General features: G+C 42.9%; 1 protein-coding gene across 1 annotated transcript in view; it reads left to right on the forward strand.

Annotated features, from left to right (window-relative positions):
- LOC120916224 (IgGFc-binding protein-like) overlaps positions 1-12,642 on the forward strand; it is a 68,197-nt gene that overhangs the window by 47,113 nt on the left and 8,442 nt on the right. Inside the window, exons 14-18 of the mRNA XM_040327085.1 lie at positions 803-1,367; positions 1,457-2,055; positions 4,766-5,327; positions 6,792-7,387; positions 11,078-11,642. Of these exons, the coding sequence (XP_040183019.1) occupies positions 803-1,367; positions 1,457-2,055; positions 4,766-5,327; positions 6,792-7,387; positions 11,078-11,642 (2,887 nt within the window). The remainder of the gene's footprint in view (positions 1-802; positions 1,368-1,456; positions 2,056-4,765; positions 5,328-6,791; positions 7,388-11,077; positions 11,643-12,642) is intronic.

A 12,642-nucleotide genomic window follows, 5' to 3' on the forward strand; every position in this document is an offset into this window, starting at 1 on the left:
TGACCCCTATTTAGACACAGATGCCTTTTTTGTGCCTTTGACAGGTGGGCTCCCTCCAGGCTCCTATCCATAATAATGTATGTTCTTCCAAAGTGGAGGCTCTTAAAGTGGTTATAAACCCATACAGACCATGTTAACCTGCAGGTAAGCCTATATTAAGGCTTACCTGTAGGTGCAACAAATATCTCCTAAACCTACACGGTTTAGGAGATATTTGCAGAAAAGACTGCACCGATGTCTATGGCACATGCCTTGAGATTTTGCATACTTTCAAAGGTTGCCATGACTGAGAAGTCATGGTTTAGATGAACTATTAATATCTCAGCAAGCTAAGGTTACCAGATGTTCAAATCCATGAACACCCTACTGACTATGCCCACCCCTCCCCCCAAAATCCTGCCCACATTTGTAGTCACGCACACAACATCTCCCATTTTTAATACCCATAAATAATTGGCGAGAGGCTTTTGGAACAAGAGGCAGAAATTCAAAGTAGAAAGACAAAAGGAATTCAAATAGGAGGCACCAAGACATGCATGCATAGTTAGGAGAAGCCTAACTTCTCGAAGGTATCAAGAATAAAAAAAAAAAATGTCTGCAGTGGTGCTAGGTTCTTGGGACTGAGGGGTTGGTGGTTGCACAATATCATGTGTACTGTGCAACCACCAACCCCTCAGGGGACAGTGATGGGTACACATGCTTTCTGGGGACAGATATTTTAAAATGGAGTTCGTTACCAGGAAACGGGCACACATGGCAATCATGCACCAAGTTAAATCATTTTTTTCTCTCCCATTTTTAGGTAAATGGTGAAATTACATTACTCCCTCTGAGTTTGTTAAATGATAAACTCACCATAACCCAAACCGGTGTGTATGCCACCCTGAAAACTCAGTTCGGCCTTAAAGTGGCCTATGACTATACCTGGCAAGTGGAAATCACTCTTCCCAGTAGCTACTATGGGGCAATGGGTGGTCTTTGCGGAAACTTTAATAATAATCCTCGTGATGACAAGATGTCACCTGACATGAAGCAACTCACCGTCATTACTAAGTGGGCAAAGTCATGGAAAACCATTGACGATGATGCCTTCTGCTCAGACAGCTGTCAAGGAAACTGCGTAGAATGTAATGAAACCTTAAAAAACATTTATGAAGGAGAAGATTTTTGTGGTGTCATCGAGGATGATGGTGGACCTTTCAGTAGTTGTCACTCTAACGTCAGCACCACCTTATACTTCAGCAGCTGTGTAAAAGATGTCTGTAGCCACAACGGAGCTGGCCTCTGTCAGGCTTTTGAGTCCTATGCCACGGCTTGCCGAAAGCAAGGAGTGGAACTTCCTAACTGGAGGAACACTACAGGATGCAGTAAGTAGATTTGGCAAAAATTGGAAGATGTTCTAGAATTTTCAGATGGCTATTGACATGACCATTCCAATTTGTTCAATTTTCCCCAGATATGATCTGTCCTGAGAACAGCCGGTATGAATATTGCGGTGGCGCTTGTCCAGCCAGCTGCTTTGACAGAAACGCCCCAGATAGATGTACAGATCCTTGTGTGGAGACTTGCCAGTGTAACGAAGGATATATGTTGAGTGGTGGAAATTGCATTGATGTCAAAACATGTGGTTGCCTCCACAACGGGGTTAATTACCAGGCCAACCAAGAATTTTGGTCTGATGAAAAATGCAAAGTGAGCTGCAAGTGTGACCCGAATCTGGGCATGGTGATTTGTGAAGAGGCGACATGTCAGAGCAATGAAAGGTGTATGTTGAGAAATGGAATCAGGGACTGTTACCCTGTGAGTTACTCCACATGTGTTAGTACTGGTGACCCACACTACACTACATTCGATGGCACGAAATACAACTTCATGGGCACCTGCATCTATCAGCTAACCGGTCTGTGCGTCCCAGATCCAAATCTTACCCCTTTCGATATCAAAATTCAGAATGATAAGAGGGGCAGCAAAGCTGTGTCCTACACAAAGTCATTGACCTTGGAAGTGTACAACCACACCATAACGCTTACCCGGGACTATCCAAAGAAGGTTTTGGTAAGCATTTAACTGAAATATTTTACATTTTTAATTTTTCTTTTATACGGTACTTTGCGTAGTCTATGTGGAAAATTTACATTTATTAAAAGATAATAATCTTACTTTATAATTTGAGGTTTTTCGAAGGGAACCACAGTGTATTTTAAGTAATCATCTGACTACTTTGGTCGAGAGATCACTACAGTTGATTTTTCAGGTCTTCACACTTGCCACGTCTATTACAAAAAAGTTACATTTTTCCTTTGCTATTATATTGTGAAAACAGGATGAAACAGGAGGAAACACCTAAAACTAGGTGGGAGGATACAATAAGCCAGGGGTGCCCAACCTTTTGAAGAGCGAGGGCCACATAAAGCGACTTGGTAACTGGTCGTGGGCCACAATAAGTGGAGCGGACAGAAGACGGAATCTGTGTCCGCTCTGTATATGCAGAGCGGACACGGACACAGCCAACTCTGCTCTGTGGGCCCTCCCATCCGATCCAACCAGATGGAAGGGGACAGATCCCATTCTGTTTTTTTTTTAGTGGATTGGATTGGAGGTAGGTGGGTGCAAATGAAGAGTCTGTTTACATCTGTCGCTCCATAGAGATGAATGGAGGGTCTGCGTGGGTTGAACCGATCATGTGAAATGGACCTAAGGCTGCTTTCACACGGGTCGGCAACCTGCAATCTGGGCTTGCAAACCTGCTATCCCAAAGCAGGAGGTCGCGGGCCACATCAGAGGGCTCTGCGGGCCACATGTGGCCCCCGGGCTGCTGGTTTGGCACCCCTGCAATAAGCAAATGTAGACACGAACAGAACCAGCTGAGATTTGAACCATCTATGGCCAGCTTTAGGATTAACTTTTGATAAGAAAGAGAGGCTAATAATCAGGAAAAATCCATGTTTTTTTATGGATATATGTTTTTTATCCAGTTTATGGGCCACCATGATCAGGGTACATTTTTGGGCCAGAGGCATAGCTTGAAGCTTGTGGGCCTGATGTAAAAGTTGACCTGACCCCTGGGCTCTTCTCACCCTGTGCTCCTCTCCATTCAGGAAATGGCTCACAGCTTGTCCCCAGCCAATGAGAATAGAGGGGTGTGGACTGTGGAAGGCAAAGTGTAAGCCAAGTACTGGAGCGTGGCTGTGGGGCCCTTGGGCATATCGGAGACTTTGTGGAGGATATGTTAATAAGACAGAGAGACTGCAGGGGCGGGGTTGCGATTGTGACCCCTGCAACCCCTTATGCTATGCCCCCTTGTTATGGGCTCTCCATACATTTTTGGATGTTGATAGTTTTGCTTTTCCTTTCATGTTTCGAATAAAATGCATAACAGATAAAGGGGTTGATTTACTAAAACTGAAGAGAGCTTCTGACTTCAGCTTGTTCAACTAAGCTTTGACCAAAAAAAAACTGGTAATAGATTGGTTTCTATGCAGAGCTGCACCAGTTTTTTCACTCTCCAGCTTTAGTAAACTAACCCCAAAGTTCTTTTTTTTTTAACCACTTGACCACTGGGCACTCAAACCCCCTTCCTAACCAGACCAATTTTCAGCTTTCGGTGCTCTCACAATTTGAATGACAATTACTCAGTCATACAACAGTGTACCCATATGAAATTTTTGTTCGTCATTGTACGCCCTCCCAGAATTATCGAGCCACACTGTAGCCGTCATTCAGCTATAGTGCCGTCGGCAAGCGGTTAAATCTAATTTGCTTTGGATCGACATCTGAATATGTGATTATCAATATTCTCATATAGTGCTATTTAAAGCGGGCCTTTTCATCTTTTCATCTATTAAATCTCCTTCTCTTGTTGTTGTTTTAACTTTGGATAGTAAAACATATTTTTTTTTCTGCCAGTAAATACCTTAAACGGCCCACTTCCTGTTTCTTGTCTGGCCATTGGCCTAGGCTTATGACATCATGCACAGCTCTCTCTATCTCTCATTCTCATGAGAGTTTGCCAGAAAGGGAGGGAGGATGAGTCATAAGGCCTCGTACACATGACTGAACATGTCCGCTGAAACTGGTCCGTCGGACCAGTTTCCGCGGACATGTTCGGTCGTGTGTAGGGCCGACCGGACAATTTTCCGGCCTAGCGGACAGGTTTCCAGCAGACAAAAGTTTCTTAGCATGCTAAGAAACTTGTCCGCTGGAAGCCTGTTTGTCCGACATGTCCGCTGGTTAGTACACCTAACCAGCGGACCGAAATCTCCCGCATGCGCCGAATGGATTCGACGCATGCGTGGAAGCATTTTACTTCCTGGTTTGCGGACGTGGCGGCGTCTCAACGTCACCGCCACGTCACCGCGCTGTCTGTCCGCGGGGATTTCGGTTTGATGGTGTGTACAGCCATCAGACCAAAATCTCCCATTGGACATGTTCGATCGTCTGTACGAGGCCTTAGAGTGTCAATGAAAGCTGCAGGGCTGCAGAGCTGGAGGTGTGCCTCTGTGTGTCTGTGTAAATCCAGGAAGTGAACAGGCTTCAGCTGCCCACAGTTAAAATGGCTGCAGCCAGACTCAATGGAGGGAGATTTCTGCAGCATATTTGGCAAGAACAGAATCACAGTATATATAAATAATAATTTGCAAAGTGGTTGGAGGGAATCTTCAGAATGGCAAAGATGTTTTTATTACAAATTATGTGCGCAGACTGCTACTCCTCTTTAAGTTATCAAGCCATCTTTCTTTAAGTTATCTAATACTCTTTCTTTCAGGTTGATGGAGTTGCCCATTTCATTCCATTTTCCTTGGAGTCCAACGCAATCAAGGTATTTATGAAGGGAGAACATGCCTTTGTCAGGACTGATTTTGAAGTTACCATGAATTACAACTGGGATAATTATGGCCGTGTCATGGTGCCTAATACCTATGCTAATGCCCTTTGTGGCCTGTGTGGAAACTACAACCAAGATCCACTCGATGACTTGACCCCCAACGTCACCGCAAGCGATGGAATTAAGTTTGAAGACAGGTATAAAGTGGGCGATGTACCTGAATGCAAAGTGGGCTGTGTAGGAAAATGCCCAGAGTGCAGCGACAAAGAGACACAGAAATACTCCAGCCAACATTACTGTGGCGTTCTCACACTAGAAGATGGACCTCTCAGTCAGTGTAAGGAGACCCTTGACCCAACATCATATTTCACTGACTGCGTATTTGACAGCTGTCAGTACGAAGGACTATATTCGGCTACATGTGCGGCCATTGCTCGATATGTCACCGAGTGTCAAGAAAAAGGGGTTCAAATTAAGGAATGGAGGAAAGGCACAGTCTGTGGTAAGTGACCAATCATTTATGAATTTGTCTAACCAGAATGTTTAGCATGGGGATTTAGTAAAATGTTTTCTTTTGAAGTTTATCTAACTCACAATACTCTTACTTCCATTTAAGAACTTAGACCAATGGTAATCAACTTATGAGCTCAAAGGGGCCTCAAATGTGGCCACCGACATCACCAAAGAATCAGATGTAATGTTCAATATATGTAATGCCTGAAAGGACTGTCATAAAAAAACTGCAAACCTAATAGAGGAAAATAGGGATCAGAGGGTGAGGACAGGATACAATGTTGGCTGGGGAGATGCTGCAGAAGACAATACGGAACTGTGAACATGTTACATGAGGCTAGTAAATATCAATGCTATTACCCTAATCAATGTTCCCACTACAGACTGCTAAGGTCTGAGGGCCACACATCAAATACTAAAGGGCCGCATGCTGCTCTTGGGCCATAGGTTGGGTACCAGGGGACTAAAGCCCTAAACATGGGCCAAATGTCAGGAGACATTGGCCGGTTGAAAAAAAAAATGCCCGACATGCGGCCCATGTGTATGCCACCCTGTCCGACAGAAGCCGGCTATTTTGGCCAGCTTCTGTCAGACGAGCATGCTGGAAATCCAGCAGCGGACTGACTCCCAATCAGCACTCTCAGCAAATGGCAGCGAGCGATGATCGGAGTGTTCTGGCGGAAGGACCACATGTCCAGAAGGAAGCCAGCCAGAGACCCATAAAGAAAATATGGCAGCTGAGCTGCTGCTGGAGGACAGATGGCACCCAAGGAAGAGGCCACATCCTTAGATCTCAGGGGTTCATGTGACCCCCCAGAAGTGAAGCACTACAGGTCTCAGCATGAATCCCTCAGAGTTAAGGAAGTCACCCTCCCCCGCCCCCCACAACTTGTGAAGGACTACAAGTCCCAGCATGAACCCCTGAGATCTAAAGGGTCACATTCTTAGATCTCAAATGTTCATGCTGGGACTTGTATTCCTTCACCTTTGGGGGGTCATATACTTAGATCTTAGGGGTTCATGCTGGGACTTGTAGTCTATTACTTTTTTGGGATGTGACTCACACAAAGTGAAGGACTGCAAGTCCCAGCATGAACCCCTCAGAGCTGAGGACAGGACACCCCACCCCCTTGAGATCAAAAGTTATCAGTGGTTTGACTGGGACTGCAATCATATATTTTTTTTCTAAAATACTGTTTTGAAAGTAGGGTTGCAAGTAGCTGGTCTTGCTTAGGATGCAAAGGATTCCTCTTATTGTAGATTGACAATATAATTGGAGAGCCTAGCTACAGAGGAAAGTAACATCTTGTTATAGAAAGGGACCCAATATATTGTTAGGGAATCTCAACACTAGAGTTGCTGGTGCCCACTCTTTACTTATGTTCTAGTTTTGGGTAAAATTGTCCTTGAAATGTGAAAAATAATTAATCCTGAGAATATTTTTTTCTTTTAGAACCAACTTGCCCACCAAACAGCCACTATGAGCTTTGTGGGCCTGGCTGTCATACCACCTGCTCGAGCCTGACCTCTGCTTCCGACTGTGTAAAGTCATGTACTGAAGGATGCTATTGTGACAACGGCTTTGGCCTCAGTGGAGATACCTGTGTCCCTATCTTTGATTGCGGCTGCGACTACAACAATAGCTACTACCAGAAGGGCGAGGTCTTCTACCCAGCACAAAAATGCAACGAGCAATGCAAGTGTGGAGACAATGGACAAGTCGAGTGCGAGGCCGCACCCTGTGGGCCAAATGAAGAATGCAAAGTGGTCGATGGAGCCATTGGCTGTCACAACAAGATCACAGGCACTTGTCTGGCCGCTAGCAACAGTCACTTCACCTCCTTTGATGGTGTTAGCTACAGCCTCCAGGGCTCGTGTTCCTATATTCTGACTGATGTCTGCAGCCCAAACGTGGCGCTCAGAAACTTTTCAGTTATTGCAGAGAGCATTGCTTTCGGGGAAGGTCCGTTTCTTGGAATGCGGGCGTTGAAGGTTGTTGTAGATGACTATGAGATCATCATGAGTAGAGGAGTACAGTGGACAGTAAAGGTGAGTCTTTTATGAAGGTTTGGGCCTAGGTAAGGGATAGATCCCATGAAGCGGCACATCAATACAGACCCAGTGGTGAATGAGCTCCCCGCCAGGCCATGAGGAATGATGTCCCATCAGGCCATGCCCCAACACGTTTCACTCCGCCCCTCGGAGCTTAATCATGTGGATCATTTTGGGCCTAGGTAGATACACATTTTTTGCCTGAAAACGATCCTGTTATCACAAAAATAAAAGTATAGATATATAAAATGTGTGTATGTATATATATATATATATATATATATATATACACACACACACACATACATATACACTGTATATATAGTATACATAATAGGAAAAAAATTAGAATTCCTAAAATACTTATTACAGGGATTTTAAGCCTAGTCTATTCAAAACTAAAAAAGTTTTGGTTATACAGAATAAATAGAGAAAGCATAATCTTGCCCAAAGGCGCAATACATCCCATCTGCTAGCACACCAACAGATACCAATTTGTAAAACAATTCACATGAGAGATGCGCACAACGGAAAAATTAGTTCGGATTTGTTTGTTAAGTTAATAATTTTGTTTCGTCATGTTTCGTTATGTTAGAATGATTCGTTTTTGGAATCCAATTCGTATACTTGGATCTGTTTCATATATTTGTTTTGTTTTTTAAATCTACTTGAAATGTGAATTTCAAAATTCAAATCTTGAACTGTGAATTTTAAAATACAAAATTTCAAAAAATTAGAATTTTAAAATTCAAATTTTGAAATTAGTATTTTAAAATGTAAAACTTGAAATTAGTATTTTAAAATTTAAATTTTGAAATTAGTATTTTTAAAATTTAAATTTTGAACTTCAAAATTTGAATTTAGGAAGATGGCTATATTTGTTCTTTTTATGTTTAATGATAAGCTATTTGTTTTCGGAATTCATTTAGTATATTCAGATTCATTTTAAATATTCTTGATTTCAAATCGAAATTCGTTTTTCGAAAGATGGCTATATTCATTTGATTGTATTTTAATTTACTCTATTCCTTTACTTTCTATTTAATTCTACGCCTTTAGTTTAGATTCTATTCTAATATTTTCTATTTTTTTCCATTCTGTTCTATAAAGCAGCCTAAGTAGTAATCATCATCCTATTTTCCTTTTATAACTTACTCTATTTATTGCAATATGTTTCCATTTCAAATACATGTTTTAATCCAAATTCAAATTCATTTTCAAAATCAACTTAATTTTCAAATTTGAATTCAAATTAGTTTTCAAATTTGAATTCAAACTAATTTTCTTTTTTTCCTTTAAAAAAATCTGTATTTTGTTTCAAATTTTAAATTCAAATTCAAGTTCGATTTGAATTCAAGTTAATTTTTTAATTAGGACAATTCGTTTCGGTATAATTTATTTTGGATTAGTTGAAATTCATTACTTGTGATAATGAACATTTCATGCAAACTTTCAATTTGTGACCAAACGAATTGCACGTCTCAAAATATCTCATATTACCAAACGGTGCCGCACTCAAAATATCTCATATAATAACCAATTGGATAAAACATTAAAAAAAGTTTATAAAATTAAGATAAATTCAAATGTGCACAAAAACTAAGAAAAAAAACCACCAAGAAGCCCTCTCAAGTTCACAATGCAAATTCAGCATCCAACAAAAATGTGACACAGTCAGCTTGAAATAGATCTTTCCATTAAGTGCAGCAGGAAAAAAAGTGCAGCTCTTTAAACCGTGAAACACCTCACCACAACGTTTCTCCACTGCCTGCCAAACAGGCCCGGACTGGCCATAGGGCAAACTGGGCATATAACCGGTGGGTCGCGGTGGCCTGCGGGCGGGTTGCGGCCCGCGAACGGCCCTCGGCGGGCCGCATGTCACGTCTCCCCAGGGGTGTACCAAAGGGGTTGCAGGCCGAGAGGGGACGCCCAGTTTACCTAATAGCAGAGATCCCCCACCCCCCGCCTCCCTCTAGTCTACTGGTCACCCTCCAATTCTCAAATATACTCCTGAAAAGAAAAGTCAAGGGTACCACATAGCGTAAAACCATCAAAGTTGATTTCTTACTAAAATATATCAGAATTAGGGATGAGCCGTGCCCCCCACCCCCCGGTTTGGTTTGCAGCAGAACATGCGAACAGGCAAAAAATGTATTCAAACACTCGAACACCGTTAAAGTCTATGGGACATGAACGTGAAAAATCAAAAGTACTAATTTTATAGGTTAATATGCAAGTTATTGTCATAAAAAGTGTTTGGGGACTCGGGTCCTGCCCCAGGGGACATGTAGCAATGCAAAAAAATTTTTTAAAAGGTCGTTTTTTCAGGAGCAGTGAGTTTAATAATTCTTAAAGTGAAACAATAAAAGTGAAATATTCCTTTAAAATTCGTACCTTGGGGGTGTCTATAGTATGCCTGTAAGGTGGCACATTTTTCCCGTGTTTAGAACAGTCCCTGCACAAAATGAGATTTCTAAAGGAAAAAAGTAATTTAAAACTACTGGCGGCTATAATAAATTGTTGGGTCCTGGCAATTTTGGTTTGGGGTTTCCCTTAATATTCATACCAGACCCAAAGGGCATGGTAATGGACTGGAGTGGAACCCATGCCATTTTTTTCAATGACTTTTATCTGTATTGCCGAGACCCAACAATTCATTATAGCCACGAATGACTTGTTTTCCTTTAGAAATGTCATTTTGTGCAGGGACTGTTCTAAATACGGGAAAAATGCGTCACTTTACATGCATACTATAGACATCCCCAGGAACGAAATTTAAAGGAATATTTCACTTTTATTGTTTAACTTTAAGCATTATTAAAATCACTGCTCCCGAAAAAATGGCTGTTTTTAAAACTTTTTTTTGCATTGATGCATGTCCCCTGGGGCCCTCCGGTTGACTGGTTGATCGTAATTGAAGGCTTTCCAATGTACAGGAAAGGAGCATGTGCAACTGTGCAAGACTGAGGCCCCGTACACACGACCGAACATGTCTACTGAAACTGGTCCGCGGACCAGTTTCAGCAGACATGTTCGGTCGTGTGTACGGCCGACCGGACAGGTTTCCAGCAGACATTTGTCCAGCCGACCGTTTTCCAGCGGACAAATGTTTCTTAGCATGCTAAGAAACATGTCCACTGGAAGCCTGTCCATCGGACATGTTCGGTCGTTTGTACAGACTCACCGTACATGTCCACTCGGCCGCCATCCCTCGCATGCATCGAAGTGATTCGACGGATGCGTGGAAGCATTGACCTTCCAGGGCCGCGCACGTCGCCGCGTATCGTGTACACGCGGATTTCTGTCTTATGGTGTGTACAATCATCAGACAGAAATCTCCGGGCAGACATGTCTGCTGAAAACGGTCCGGCGGACCGATTTCAGCGGACAGTCCGTCCGTGTGTACGAGGCCTAAAGGAACAGCTGGAGATCAGATTTAAAGGGCAATTATAGGCAAAATAAATGAAAAAGATGCTGTGTAAATGCTATCCATAGACTGCATCGTATTTAAACATTTTTTTAGTTCCTTCTTAATTCCTTAATTTTATATTTGTTTGTAACTGTTCTATTAAAATTTATTTTTGCTGTTAAAATGTTCTAATTTTACAATATCCAAGTTTTAATTTATGAACATCAGAAGGTTTCTATTGCAACATCAATACAGCCACTTTCTCCACTTCCTTGCAGGTCAACGAGGAACATCAGAATCTTCCTCTAGTTCTGAAAGATGGAGAGATCAACATCAACCAAGAAGGGTCCAACATCGTCATTCAGACCTCTTTCGAGCTGACTGTGCTGTACGACTTGGTTAATTCCGTTCAGATTACAGTTCCTGGAGAATACCAAGGGGCTGTGTGTGGTTTATGCGGTAACTTTGATCAGCAGCCCGATAATGACTTCCGCCTTCCCTCTGGTCAGTTGTCCACAAATGCTGAAGATTTTGGGGCGGCCTGGAATGCCGACGGGACAGCGAAAGACTGCGGGTGCAAAGATAATTGCCCAGGTTGTGATGATATGAGAGCCGCCATCTTCCGCCGAGATGAGGCCTGTGGCTTGTTACAGAAGGAAGACGGACCTTTTGCAGAATGCTATGGTTTGGTGAATGTCACCGGATACTTCAGCCAATGTTTGCTCGATATGTGTACCAGTGATGGTCAAGCTCAGATTCTATGTGACAGCCTTCAGGCATACGCCACTGCCTGCCTGGCAGCCGGAGCCAAAATTAAGTCCTGGAGAACTCCTACATTTTGTGGTGAGTGTTGTCATGTTATGTTTATTGTGGTATCCCAATGACAGCTTGGGAATATGCATAACCTGTGTGTCAATAGAAGGCCACACAAATTGTAGTAAGGAAATAACTGGAATTGGTTCTTAAGTTTAGGTGTTTTTTTTACCTTAATCTTTCCCTACATTAAGGTAAAAAAAAACACCCCATTACTTGATCCCCCCACTTCCCCAAACACCAAGGCTGGGTTCACATATATGCAAATCAGATTTGTTTTTTAACTTTAACATGTGAGTGTGACCAGCTTTCAATGGAGACGATTCATACATGTCCGGGGCGGCTGCGGTGCAGTTCTGAAAAGGGTCCTGTGCGATTTTGGGTCCGGTTTCCGGGAAAACTGCCATGACAGCTTTTGGCCAGGAAAACCGATGTGTTCATGGTCCATCGCAGTTTTCCCGACAGGAAAACCGCCGGAAAAATTTGTACATGTTCTCTTTTTTCCAGCCGGGATTCCCGACGGTTTTTAGGCCGGCAGTTTACCTATAGGGAAAACCTGCGGTGGAGCATACACACGGCCGGGTTTCCCGACCAAAGTTATCATGGCAGTTTTCCTGCCGGGCAACCCGGCCGTGTGTAGGGGGAAAAAGCTACCGAGCAGGTTCTCGGTTTTTCCCTCGGTAAAAGATCCGCCGGGAAAACCAATCATGTGTACAAGGCATTACTTCTTCTTTTCACTCCTGTTCTCTCTCCTGCTCTCCTCTCTTTCTCACTCTCCTCTCTCTCTCTCTCTCTCTTTTTCCTTCTCCTACTCTCCACTTTCTTCTTGTTTTCTTTTATCTCTTGCTCCCCTTTTCTTTCTTGGCTTCCCTCGCTCTCATTTTACTCTTCTTCTCCCTCCTGGTTGCCTCACTTTCTTGGTCTTCTCTCTCCATCTCTCTCTTTCTCTCTTGGTCTCCTCTCTGTCGATCTCTTCTTCTCTTACTCTCTTCCTCAATCTCTTTCCTTCTCTAACTCTCCTCCCTCCCGC

This window comes from Rana temporaria, chromosome 10 (genome assembly GCF_905171775.1).
Source record: "Rana temporaria chromosome 10, aRanTem1.1, whole genome shotgun sequence".
NCBI classification, from domain to species: Eukaryota; Metazoa; Chordata; class Amphibia; order Anura; family Ranidae; genus Rana; species Rana temporaria.